Source organism: Psilocybe cubensis, chromosome 11 (assembly GCF_017499595.1).
Source record: "Psilocybe cubensis strain MGC-MH-2018 chromosome 11, whole genome shotgun sequence".
In the NCBI taxonomy this organism is placed as follows: domain Eukaryota; kingdom Fungi; phylum Basidiomycota; class Agaricomycetes; order Agaricales; family Agrocybaceae; genus Psilocybe; species Psilocybe cubensis.
Genome location: NC_063009.1, coordinates 2,167,664 through 2,179,692, shown reverse-complemented (window position 1 = coordinate 2,179,692; position 12,029 = coordinate 2,167,664). Strand labels below are relative to the sequence as shown.

At 45.0% G+C, this 12,029-nt stretch overlaps 3 protein-coding genes across 3 annotated transcripts; all 3 read right to left on the bottom strand.

Annotated features, from left to right (window-relative positions):
• Nucleotides 1-1,695: 1,695 nt before the first annotated feature.
• On the bottom strand, nucleotides 1,696-3,104 carry JR316_0011776 (Sexual differentiation process protein isp4; the record flags this gene model as incomplete). The annotated part of the gene is made up of 13 exons (XM_047897421.1): nucleotides 1,696-1,762; nucleotides 1,820-1,849; nucleotides 1,906-1,923; nucleotides 1,986-2,035; nucleotides 2,092-2,121; nucleotides 2,172-2,181; nucleotides 2,242-2,303; nucleotides 2,368-2,374; nucleotides 2,433-2,454; nucleotides 2,514-2,551; nucleotides 2,611-2,674; nucleotides 2,728-2,779; nucleotides 2,943-3,104. The coding sequence occupies 13 exons, from the start codon at nucleotides 3,102-3,104 to the stop codon at nucleotides 1,696-1,698; spliced, it is 612 nt and encodes a 203-aa protein (XP_047743830.1).
• Nucleotides 3,105-3,126: 22 nt separating this feature from the next.
• On the bottom strand, nucleotides 3,127-5,526 carry JR316_0011775 (Glutathione transporter 1; the record flags this gene model as incomplete). The annotated part of the gene is given in 15 exon segments (XM_047897420.1): nucleotides 3,127-3,193; nucleotides 3,341-3,460; nucleotides 3,518-3,549; nucleotides 3,606-3,628; nucleotides 3,682-3,726; nucleotides 3,786-3,799; nucleotides 3,866-3,960; nucleotides 3,972-4,060; nucleotides 4,088-4,114; nucleotides 4,169-4,181; nucleotides 4,686-4,793; nucleotides 4,892-5,005; nucleotides 5,067-5,236; nucleotides 5,305-5,397; nucleotides 5,451-5,526. The coding sequence occupies 15 exon segments, from the start codon at nucleotides 5,524-5,526 to the stop codon at nucleotides 3,127-3,129; spliced, it is 1,086 nt and encodes a 361-aa protein (XP_047743829.1).
• Nucleotides 5,527-9,698: 4,172 nt separating this feature from the next.
• On the bottom strand, nucleotides 9,699-11,257 carry JR316_0011774 (uncharacterized protein; the record flags this gene model as incomplete). The annotated part of the gene is made up of 2 exons (XM_047897419.1): nucleotides 9,699-11,009; nucleotides 11,063-11,257. The coding sequence occupies 2 exons, from the start codon at nucleotides 11,255-11,257 to the stop codon at nucleotides 9,699-9,701; spliced, it is 1,506 nt and encodes a 501-aa protein (XP_047743828.1).
• Between the last annotated feature and the right edge of the window lie 772 nt (nucleotides 11,258-12,029).

The window sequence follows — 12,029 nt, the reverse complement described above, 5'->3', positions numbered from 1 at the left end:
TTTCACAGAGTCATGACAAATACCCATACAATGTAGGTCCACGATGGTCCACAGTTCAAACAGGGGCCAGAGAGTTGAAAACAACATATAGGCGACTGGTAACTACTTCCTTATAAGCATTCTCATCGTAATATAAAGTCAGAGAAAAGTTGTATAGCCCTCTTGAATGGTTTCTACCATTGCCAAATGCTAAGTAGAATGAAATGTTTCTAGTTTAGACTAGAGATACCCGCTTTCATATAGCGCGAGTAGTGTGCAGTAGTTATACAGCAGATACCAATAGTAGAGAGAATAGCGGGAGGGAGCTCGCTAAGAATGTCTAGAGTAAATATTGCGAAATGCTAGAACCCAGTGAAAAAGCTCCTAGGATCAAAGGGTTGAAAGCTGAAGCAAAATAGTAGACAGTTAGTTCACAGCCGTACAATTTTTTCTAAAGTTCTTCGAAGGGGATTCATTTAATTTAACCAAAGCGTTCATCATTCGACGACAACCACAAAAAAGACCGGTCACCGCAAGCCAGCTGAAAATCTGTCCTTGACCTAAATTGCCTTTGCAAATGACGCCCGCCGTTGCCGCCTGTTCACCACCATATCTAGATACCTAACTAATTATACACGATAAATACACATTTCTACCACTTCTTGGGTCTGAATTACATATAAAATGTTAATACAGCTAACCCTAAAACAGAAAGTATAGAAAGGGGATACGCACCCAAAAGTTCCCCCGTCCTCCACCTTTCGAAATGCAACATTTTCCCAGTCCAGGGTATTTTTGTACACAGTGTTCCCCCACCTTAGCGTACAACGTTTAACATGGTTAGTGTAACTGTTGCGAATGCCGACAATAAAACGAGGTAGCGTACCATTGCTGAATGGTATTTCGCCCGACATCGCCGTCCAGGGGGTATTGCAGGCTAAAAGGCAAACGCCAACATCAATCTCCGCAGAAATAGCAGAGCAAGCAAAAGTAGAAAGGTCTTACCAAAAGAACACTAGAATCAACCCGACAGCCGTGCCAGCATCCAATGCGGCCGATAGCACATCTACCAGGAACCCAGTGCAAGTTGAGTGATAGCCCTCGGAGACCCCACAGAACATCCATTGGAACTCACAGTTATACTTGGCCCAGTATGAAAAATGTTTTCGTCGTACGACGTACTGGAAGATGAATCCAATTATGGCCCATGGCACGTAGTTGACTGCGGTCGCTGGAGGAATCTGACCCACGCCCGAAAAAATAAGACTTTAAGGCCGAAAAACACATTATATGAAAGCACATGAGCCCGTCTGCAGGAGAAAAACGGAAGTCCACATCTTTAAAAATAACTCACGGGAAACTGTGGGATAAAAATAAGCATTAGGATGGGAAATTTAGGGTCAAAGAGGGTCTTGTGAGTGCTCACTTAAGGTAATTTAGAATGGTATTGGGGTATCGTCGGGTGAGCATCCAAAGCACAACGGGGCACGCGGCGCCGATGAGAAAGAAGAAACTTAAGCCTGTTCTCGACCATTACAGAGACGTCCGAGGAAATTGAGAGGACACGAGACGCACCACTATCGGAAGTATCAGTAATCGTGTTTCCCTTATAGCAAAATGATAAGAAACGTACTAGTAAACTTGGCCTCTCGTAAATTGCAGGCCAGGACCAATCAAACCCCACTGTGTTATCTTCTCAGAAACCCACAAGGTGTATCATGTGGATGCAAAGCTTACGATGACAGATGCCGTGCTAAAGACCTGTGTTGAAGCACAAGTAAAGCTACGACAACACAAAGTAAGTTAGAGCAAAGGAAAAGTCAAAAACGATAATACATACTTGTTTTTCTGAGTCGATGTGCAAATATCTCTGAATAACGTCGATCAAAGGTCAGTCGCTGAAAGGATCAGAATAATTTCACGTACTCAATATTGCTGAACATCCTGAAATAGGCCACAGGGCATTAGCTAAACCACATTACTACCGGCTGAGAAATCAAACCCACCACGACTGGACACCCAACTGAACCGTTCCAGCAATAACAGTCGCAACGATCTACAACGTACGTCAACCATCAGTTCCCCAACAAACAAACACAACTGAACACGAACCTGACACCAAAACATGGGTCGCGGTGGTACCTAGTTACAAGATTGGCACTTCGGCAGAATCAGAAAGCAACCAAAATCACCTTCATATAGCTGAAAGAGGCAAAATTTTCAGTGATCATGGATGCATTTTGATAAACACGCGCGACTTACTGTCCCAATTTGAAATCGGCAGTGAATTGCATAGCTTGAGCCATTGTGATATAACCATAGGTCTAATCAAATGCAACAGCATAAGCCTTCACCAAGTAAAAAAAATGACATAGGAGTAAAGCGCACCTTAAATCTATAACACGCAATGCCTGAGTAAAAACATCAGCCTGATCTCAAAGCAAGGCTCGTACATCATCATCGCGTTCGGTTTCCCTGACAAAACATCGGATCAGAACAAAGCGCCAGTATCAAGAATTGAAATGATATCATACCAGGGATCATAAAGCCGACGATGAGCTCCGTTATGACACTATACATGATACATTGGATCAATAACATAGTTCGCAGGGCTTAATGAAAAAAACGGACTTTAGCCCAACCTGCCGGTTAGTAACGGCCTGAATCATCCCAATCGGGACGACATAGACAACAGCTATACACTCTCATAAGTACGGAGTAAACGAAAGAATCAAAAAATGAACTTACAAATAAGTAAGGCAACGACAAGCGCCCAAATAGTCATGCCTGACGGCCATAGCTGTATACAAATGCAAGCAAAGACAAAAGTGATGACTGCATCAGAAACAAGTCACAAAGGTCAGCATTCACGTCGAAACTTATCGGAGCGGAAATGCCCGAGACTAACCAAATATACAAGCGTAGTACCAGTCCGGAACTATCGTCAACGAGTTCAGTCAGACGTTTGAGCGTGCCATCAACAGAAGGACGGTGACGGAATGGAAAAACACAATACCTTGGGGGTATTGGGACATCAATCGGGCGTGAATATCTGGCTGCTCCCGCATAGAACGGCCAAATTGTAATCGGATAGGTTTGTAGAAATGGATGATAGCTAAAGACATTACGATGACCGCCGAGGATTTTTCAGTATTCATCCTGAACGGCATTGGAAGGGTATCCCTCACCGTGTGTGATAGTGGCTGGATGATGGCTGTGGTAAGTCATAAATTCATTACGAAAATGAGCTGATTGACGAACCAGTAATGGACAAAAATGACAACCCATAAGACATAGCGAAAGCGATACTGGTGAAAGATAAGCCAACAGGTCTTACTATGCCGATGTGAAAAAGACTCACGGAAGATAAAGAGGGCTGTATTGTGAGTAGCCCTCGCGATTAAGAGTAGCGTCGGGATTGACAACCCGGGTTATGTTATAGATCGCGCCGGTATTGTCGTATGCATTGTACGATGATATCCTGTGAACAATGTCAATCCATACCCAGTTACGTCCAGCGGTGAAGAACAACACATACGGCATGTACTGACTGTGCCAAACGTTCTTATACTAAATGGGAGTTAGGTGAGTTGGATCTTTCGAGTGTTGCAAGCGCTTGGACACACATATAGTAGTGGCGTGAGGAACCCTAACAACGTCAAGCATTCAGACAAAGAAACATGCAACTTCTAGGAAACTTACAGTAAAAGAAGAAAAAGCCAATCATAACATTCGCTTCTGCCCACCCTTCGGACCGTGATGGTCAATCCCTAGAAGAACACCATGAATACAATATTGATACTTACATGGTGTTGAAAGTCTATAGGAGAACACCATCACAATTCAATCCGACAAGGCCACTCAAACAGAGCAGACGAGCACTTACGGACTGCCGATGAATGCGATCTGGTTCCAATCCAAAGTGATTAGAGAAAATCCCAATCCGCTCTTGTATCTAAAGTGCTTCGTGAGCGGCAAAGCCTAGAAGATACACTGGTAGCAAAAGTTAAAGTAGCATACCCAAATATTTGGTTGACTTTCTGATGACGATTAGCGTCCCTTGATGAGCCACTTCGTGATCCTGAAAAGTCTAAAGGAAAGTACTTACGACGTTTTCTGGCCAAATCCAGCAAACCTATGGAAAATATTTCCAGTCCTCAAACCTAGGTCTCATATATGAAGTGCTTACCCAGCTGAAGACACTGTATGGGAGAATGAAAAATGTGAGTCGGTGCCTTTATATGTGAATAGGCGAAAGAAAATCCCACCTCAAAGCCTGGAACAGGTATCCGGGAATAATATCTGTTTGAGGGAAAGATTTCATTTAGTTCGCAACTCGAAAGCAAACTAGTAAGGATTAGGGTAATAGAAAGATTTAAGTACTGACACCAAATAATGGCCCCAACGAAAGCATAAAGGAAGAAACGCTCCCTACTAAGTCCGTCTCGAGGTCCGATTCCAGCATACGTCTGGGAATGTAGGGTATTAAAAAGAGCACATGACACCAAAGTATTCGGCCAAACTATGAAGAAACATCAGAAACATGACAGATAGTTTGATGGAGAGCACCAACTCATGGAAGGAGGTGAAACGAGAAAACGTCGAGCGATACCACCCATTGAAAATCCGATCAGTTGAGTAGACATCACAAGCATCCAGTTATCTGGTATACGTTAGGTGTGCAGACATTGTCAACAGAAAATAACATTACATGCAAAACTCCATGCCTGTCCGTAGGAGACGCGTTGGACAGCAACAATATCTGTCGCATAGGCGCTTTGAGCGCCCACGCTGGCCATTATTGTGACTAACACCTAGTAGGAAAATAACGTAAGATACACCATCTAACAGGGACACCGCACTGCGCGCGCGGCCGTCACTGTGTCAACACTGAATTGTAGAGGAAACTCACGTGCTCCTTAATCGTGAATGGGCCCGGGTTTAGTTCTGTCCCGAAAAGCGACCACTGAGGACATATGCGGACCCACGCTCGGCCAACAGGGAACACTAGTAATTGAGCGACAAGCTTTATTGCATGCGGGGAAATAAATCAGCGGCATCATATCTCACAGAGAGTGGCCACATACACCTCCAATCGCCACTGAGGGGTATCGAAAATAGAAAAATTGGTTCATGCCTGGCAACAGGATAGCCCACGCAATACCGAGCACCCAAGCTCGTAGGGTGGAAGCAGGCATATCAGGGTCATCAAAGTTCGCCACGGCAGAGCGAACCTCGGGGTATGGGGAATCATCCTCTACAGAAAGATGGAAGGGGGAATGTGTTATGGCCAACTTTGAACGTGTAGACAGACATGCCGCGTACCAAGGACGGAGTTGCTGTCGTAGTTGGGGTCAAAGAGGCTCAATATACCACTGCCGCGTCCGGAATACGACGACGCTGAATCGGCGTGATGATCTAGTACTGGCGTCGGTGGACAAGACCACGAAGGAACAATATACTAGACGCACCGATTGACTTCTCTGCATCCCTCAGCACATACTCGTCCAACGGGGGTATATCATCCTTAACTTCAAACCCGTTCATGGCATCCCTCCTCCCACCAAGCGCGTTGCTACTGCTGCTGCTACTTCCTTGAGCCGGCGGATAGGTGTGTACTGAATCTTCCAGCGCAAATGGGAAACAATTTCAGGATAAAACTGAATGCAAATAGTCAGTCGAAGCAGCTAACCTGACGACGAGCTGGGCGCCGTACCGGTTAGCGATGTGTGATAAGGAAGGGAGGTCGTCCAGGATGGTATAGATATTAAAATTTGGGGTGGTATATAGGACGGAGCCAGGGAATAGAGGGTGTGCGAAGAAAGAAAGGAAGAGGGACGGAGACAGTTGTAAAGTTGTGAACTGCCCCTCACTTCATTCGAAGTGGACGGAAAGATGGACCGACTTGGACAAGGCACCACCGTCACCTGTCACGTGAACTTTAACACTATCTCATCCTGCTTGGCGTGTTATCTCTTCTCCAACTGCCAATCAACACTGATGAAATATATCTTTCTTGCAGAAATACCCCAATGTGTGTAGCACAGATCTCCTCAGCTCGACGCTGGGCTTCACATCCTCTGCGCCTACTGTTCATATGCTCATTTACTTGCTCGTGAGAGCTACCGTGGCTCAAATCGGTCTCAAGTTTCAAATAACTTACGCGGACTTTGTGAGCTCCTTGCAATTGAAAACTGTGCCTGACGAGGCGGCCATATATGGGGCTTGGACATCAGTAGTTATCGAGGGACCCCGGGTATTCCGTTAATCATGCAATCCCGTTTGGCCTCCCAAATTCCCGATTCCGGCACTGGATGCCGTTGAAGTTCTGTGTTGTGACACACAGTGGAACTACTGAAAGGTTTGAATCAAGCAACACGTTCAATACCAGCATGGTCAAGTTTGGAACTCAAGTCAATCGAGAGAGCCTCTAGCTACCAACATATTTCTGGATTCAGTCTATTTAATAACGTCACTCCCTTGTAAAGCTGGTATTATGAAGCTCGTTGCATTAGTTCTTTTTAAACTGTTTTATCAACAGTATTATAATATGTAATATAGTCTCCTCAGTGTGCCGCGGTCTCGGCATATCGAATGCTAGTGATACAATCTCCGCTTAAAAGTTTGACCATAGTCAGTCATTACTAACTTATAAATGCCGCAAATGCCGGGTAAACCCATAAACAATATTCGAATGGAGATTCAAATATACGAAGTCATTAACCGCGCAATCAAGGTTTCATCTTCCCAATTGACAAAGTCCACTACTTATAACATGCATTAGTACCAATCTGTCTCCTTCTGATCGTCAACCTTCCCTCACACAATCAGTGTATCTTAGATGCCGGATGACGATGGGCTATTATTTTCACAAGTTGTGGGCGAATTCGGATAGAAACGGTAAACACAACCCTAGTCTCAGGGGTCCTTATACAGCCACTGACTCTACAGATATGTATCTCCGAGTTATTATTATCTGTTGACCACCATCATTGCTCGTGTGAGTCTTCCATCGGCCTGCTCTAGTTGCTCCCCAGGCATCCTGGTACCTGTGAAATGGCGATGGAAGATCGACAGGTGTTAGTTCGCTTACCGACAACAAAAGCGCCGCATAGAAAATTGCATCCAACCTCTTTCCAATCCTTAGTAAACACCTTTCCAAGTGCGTCTTAGGATTTCTTGGTTTACCTTCCCCACACCTTGAGATATAGCTTTTGTCGTCATACCATGGGTCTCACCATACGTTCGGTTCTCTCTTTCCAAGTTGCTTGAGCGAGGAATCTTAATCATGCTCTCCCACCGAACCTTCCCGATGTTTTCGGTCGCATTCGAAGTCTCATTTATTGTCAACATAACACTGTCTTGTACCCTCTTCCACTCACAATGAACCATCCCTGTTCATTGATGCACTTCAATATCCATTCTAACCGCTGCCTCCTCGTTCTCGGAGTATGCGATTATCCACTACCATCACCCAGAACGGACTTCCGACTGCCCGTTTCCATAATTACAGCCCGCCACATCTGAATCGGTCTGTCATACTTATTATTGGCCCACGTATCGGTCATGATGCGTAAGTATACACTGCTGGCGAGAATGGCTTCACCGTGATACCCAAATGGCTTTACCGTCGTCTTCCCAGTCCGCACGCCCCTTCCTGCAGGCAAAACTCCCACTCTTTAAGATGCGTGAGACCGGTGTACAACCTGGACCCACTTGCAAACTCGTTGTAGGCTTGTAGCGGACCTCTCTGCATCTTCTTGGCTGCTCGTCAACATTAGCGCTCTCTACCAGCTCAAGGTATGATCCGCCTTATCTTTGAGTATCTGATCAATGGCAGTGCTTTAGACCTCTCACGGGGATCTTCTAGACTTTGCGGCAAGCCCTAAGTAAGTACAAGCATGTGCCATTATTCAACATACAGAAAGAATCACAAAGTCCTTGGAGCAAGTACGAAAAACCGGCGCAAACCTCCTAAAATTAACCCCAAATTAAGTTCTCGTCCTCGTGAACCCTACCCAAAATACTACGATTTCGTGGCAGCAACGATAGATTGAGCGCTCCAGTCTGTAAGCAGAGTTGGGCGGCGTTCGATGCCGACGTTCTGTTGAGCTCGGCAATGCAACCATAGTAAAGCGGTGATGATAGCGTGATACGCTTATCGACTGCGCATATGCACTTCAAATTTCACATGCAAGATCACTTGCTCTATTTCGTCTATGTAAAGTCTATTTTAATGGCTTGGAGCGCTTGGGTCCCAACAGGTCCAAACTGGCGTTCTTGGATTGACGCAGGTGTGTGGTTAGCTCGTACAATCAGATGGAAAGTATACCCCAAAGTTCTGACCGATTAGTGCCCATTTTGACGCCATCGACAATCATTTCAAACCTCATGTAACACTCAAAATTTCCAGCAAAAGCTCTGTATAATCCTGGATAATCTCAGACACGGAGTAAAAAATTGGTAGGCATATTTCTTTGGTTGAAAATTATCAGACCAAGCGTTTTACCGGAACCCTGGCATTCCTTGAGCATATCCAATCGACCTATCAAAACACAACTCTGCATCGGTAATTGATACCAAGGCTGAAAGGTTGACATGATCGAATGTTATTCAAAATGCGTTGGAGTTGTTTAACTACAGAAATTCAAAATGGATCTAACGGGTATTCAAGCTTTGCCAAGGGTCAACTGATCTCGGACACGTTCGTAAAGACAATTGGAAGGTAAATGATGAACGGCCAGATCTTTTTTAAGTTTTTGGATATCAAACCGTGATAACCATCCACAACGAAAAGTAAACAAACTACTCTCGCGGGAACAGTTGACCCAAAGACCCAAACGACCTGAAATATGACATTGTTTCTGGTATCTATACAGAGCTGGAAGGATTTAAAGTCGCTTTTCGTATTTTCAAGTATCTCCATGCTTTTATTGACTCTACAAATAATTCCTTCAATGCTTTTAGATTTTACACGGTTATTGGTCTGTTGATCCGTCTCCCTTGTTATCTCCCCCGGCCCCCGCCGCATTGAACCTCGACGACCGCAACTCCGAAAGTCGAAAGTCGCAACTCGTAAGTCGTTATAAATCTTCATCTCTTTAGGATAGTTCTCGAAAGAAAGGAGCTCTATTTAAACATCCATTCTATGAGAGGTTCGAACGCTGTTGAACGATTCTGCCAGCGGAAATTTAATTCACTGACCCAATCAACTTGTTTGTCTATTTATCCCGAGAGTGGACGGTAATGGCCAATAAATATAACATCTCCACTCTTCATTAACCTTGAATCTAAGGAATTAAACACTATGATTACCGTAAGTACAGCACTACATTTTACCACGAAACGACGTAATGATGACTCCGTGGAAGCGATTTTATTGCTTTTCGCAGGCATTACACGTAGCTTAGTCTTGTGTTGTCTCCGCCATTTACGCCATAGGCCTTCGTTTTGAAAACGATAGGATAATAAATAACGTACCATTGAACTCTGTTGGGTATGCGCCACACCCTGACACGACTTGTGACCCATTCAACATACATAGATAGCTGGCTTTCATAAGTTCCTTTGCGCGACAGAACACGGCGGCTAAATGGCAGCTTCCCACCAGGAACAGCAATTTCTCCTTTCAAATGCCCCTGTGCCCTGGTCAGTCCGACTTCTCCCATTGTTTGGATATGATAGAGCAATCTCCGTATCATGGTCTGTACGGCACCCTTTTAGAAAAGAACAGCCATCTCCGCACAAACCACTGCAAGTCCTACGCCTGTCATAACCGCTAACGGCGCCAAATTCCACCACGCAAACGTTGTTTGCTTGATGAAGATTCCCTTTTGATTCAGGATCTGCTTCCACAGCAATCCCGCCAGAGATGCGCTGAAAGTAAACGATACAGCGCCGATGTTGGACGCCACTGCAAGCGCGATGCCTGCTGCTCGACTGAATGCTTCGAGGTTGACGTCGGAATCTGGAGGTGCGGACACTAGCGCCGATCGAACAACCTTTGTGAGCAGAATAGTGGCGCCAATGTTTGTTCCGCTTAAGTTACAGAGAATGACACCAAGGACTCCTACCAGCCATATTGTGGGGTACATTTGGCGTCCTGTAGCAATTACAAGCCATCGGGCGAATATATCTATCCAACCTTGGTGAGCCAGACCCTCGATCAATATGAACTGTGAAAAAGCAAATGGAATGAGGGCGAAAGGTAGTCGAGGAAATGCCGTATACAATGTGGGAAAGCGTGCCGACATTCCGTTTTGATAAGACAAGAGAACAAGACGAAGGCGAGTTAGAAAAGGGAACGACAAGGTGTGTTTACGTGAATCTTCTCGATGACCTGGCTTCGTTTCCACTATTGTTCTTGTAGTATTCATGGTATTTGAGCGAGTATTATTTCTGGTTTGTGTCGAAGAAGGCATAAGGGACGGTAAATTTCCAGTGTCTTCAAAAGTCACGGCCCGTGGCGTTTCCGCCAATAGCTTGGGTACATTGCCAGAGGGATTTTCTCTGCGATGACCCAGTTGATCGAGAACAATATCTTCCTCGACATTGGCCAAATCTTCGTCCGATCGTTTGGCTTTATCATGACCAGTCGGTATTTTGTGGAGAAAGCGATAGTGGTCCCACCCGATATCATAAATGAATTTGGCAACAGCAAAGGGCAAGCTAATCTTCCAAACGTCGACGTGGAAAAAGCTCACCACAATGATAACAACCAAGCAAGTCCCAAGTAATATGCTGCCGACCCATGCACCCCTAGGATCGAGTAAAACTGACCGTACATCTAGGTCTCCTGCAACATTAAGATCTTTCGGGAGATACTTTGACTTGTGAAACTGAGCAGCTAGTGCAACGAAGCAGGTGATGCTACACGCCAGAAACGGAAGAATGGTGTAAACGGTGAACGCGGCGTTGTTGATTCGAAAGCCCTCGCAAACGACGACATTGGTGGGATTTCCAACAAATAAGACCATACTTGCAGTATTTGCAGCGGCAAATTCAGACATAAGCCACGCGATTGGATTGAGCTGAAAACATTTAGTACTAACCTATAGACAGGCTTTGTTTTTCGGGTACTTACCTCATTAACCTTAGTGTAATACACCAGAAAGGCTGTTCCAGAGAGAATAACAGGGTCATTGCCGAGACAAACACTGAGTGCCGTCAACATCATGTAAAAGTACAGGAATAGTTTCCATCCATTGGATCCTCCTTTATTGCTGACCCAGAAAGCAGCGGCCTGCAAAACACCCGTGATGTCGAGTGTGATAGCCATATACGCGAGAGTAAAGAATAAGATGAGAATGTTATATGGTTTGACTCCATCCGTACCACTGCAAGGGAGTGTCTAGATTTGGCATTGGGTCCAGGATAGTCAGACTTACACGATACCGTTTCTAATCTGAAGGCAGACCCTTGTCAGTTGATTGTGAGGTCACTGTACGCTTTGTTGACCTACTTCATTAGGACCTATACACTGTGCCGCCCATAAGATCAGAATCGCGATAATGGGTGCAGTGGTAAGATTGATATGGATGCGTATACGTCGTAGATATGGCACAGGCACAACCGCAGAGAATGGGTGAATTACACAGATAATGGAAAGAATGAAAACCACAAGAGTTGCAATCGCTGACCCAGACACCATCTCAGAGTTGAGTGTAGAGGAAAGCGATATAGTGGTTCCCGTTGACCAGTGCGTTCCAAAGAGTCAATGGCCCACGCTGGCAAAGACATTCCCAATGACGGCAGATACGTGACAGTCTTCCATACCATGATAGATCTTCGCAGAAAGAGTGGAGTAAGCTCGGATCATGTGTCCTCGTCCATGAATTGTAGAGGCGTGTATATCGTCAACGGTTCCAAAATTAGTACGCACGAGGGCTTTTCCTGAGCAAGAGCTGAACAGCCTCTTTGCTGCTTTTGTCCAAGTCTGTTGGAGTTCTACGAGTTGATCACTATTGATGAAATTGCTTTATCACGTCGAGGTGGCATTTTTCCGTAGAATTGAGTTCAAACATTGGCGTAGAACTTGCAAATTCAAGAAT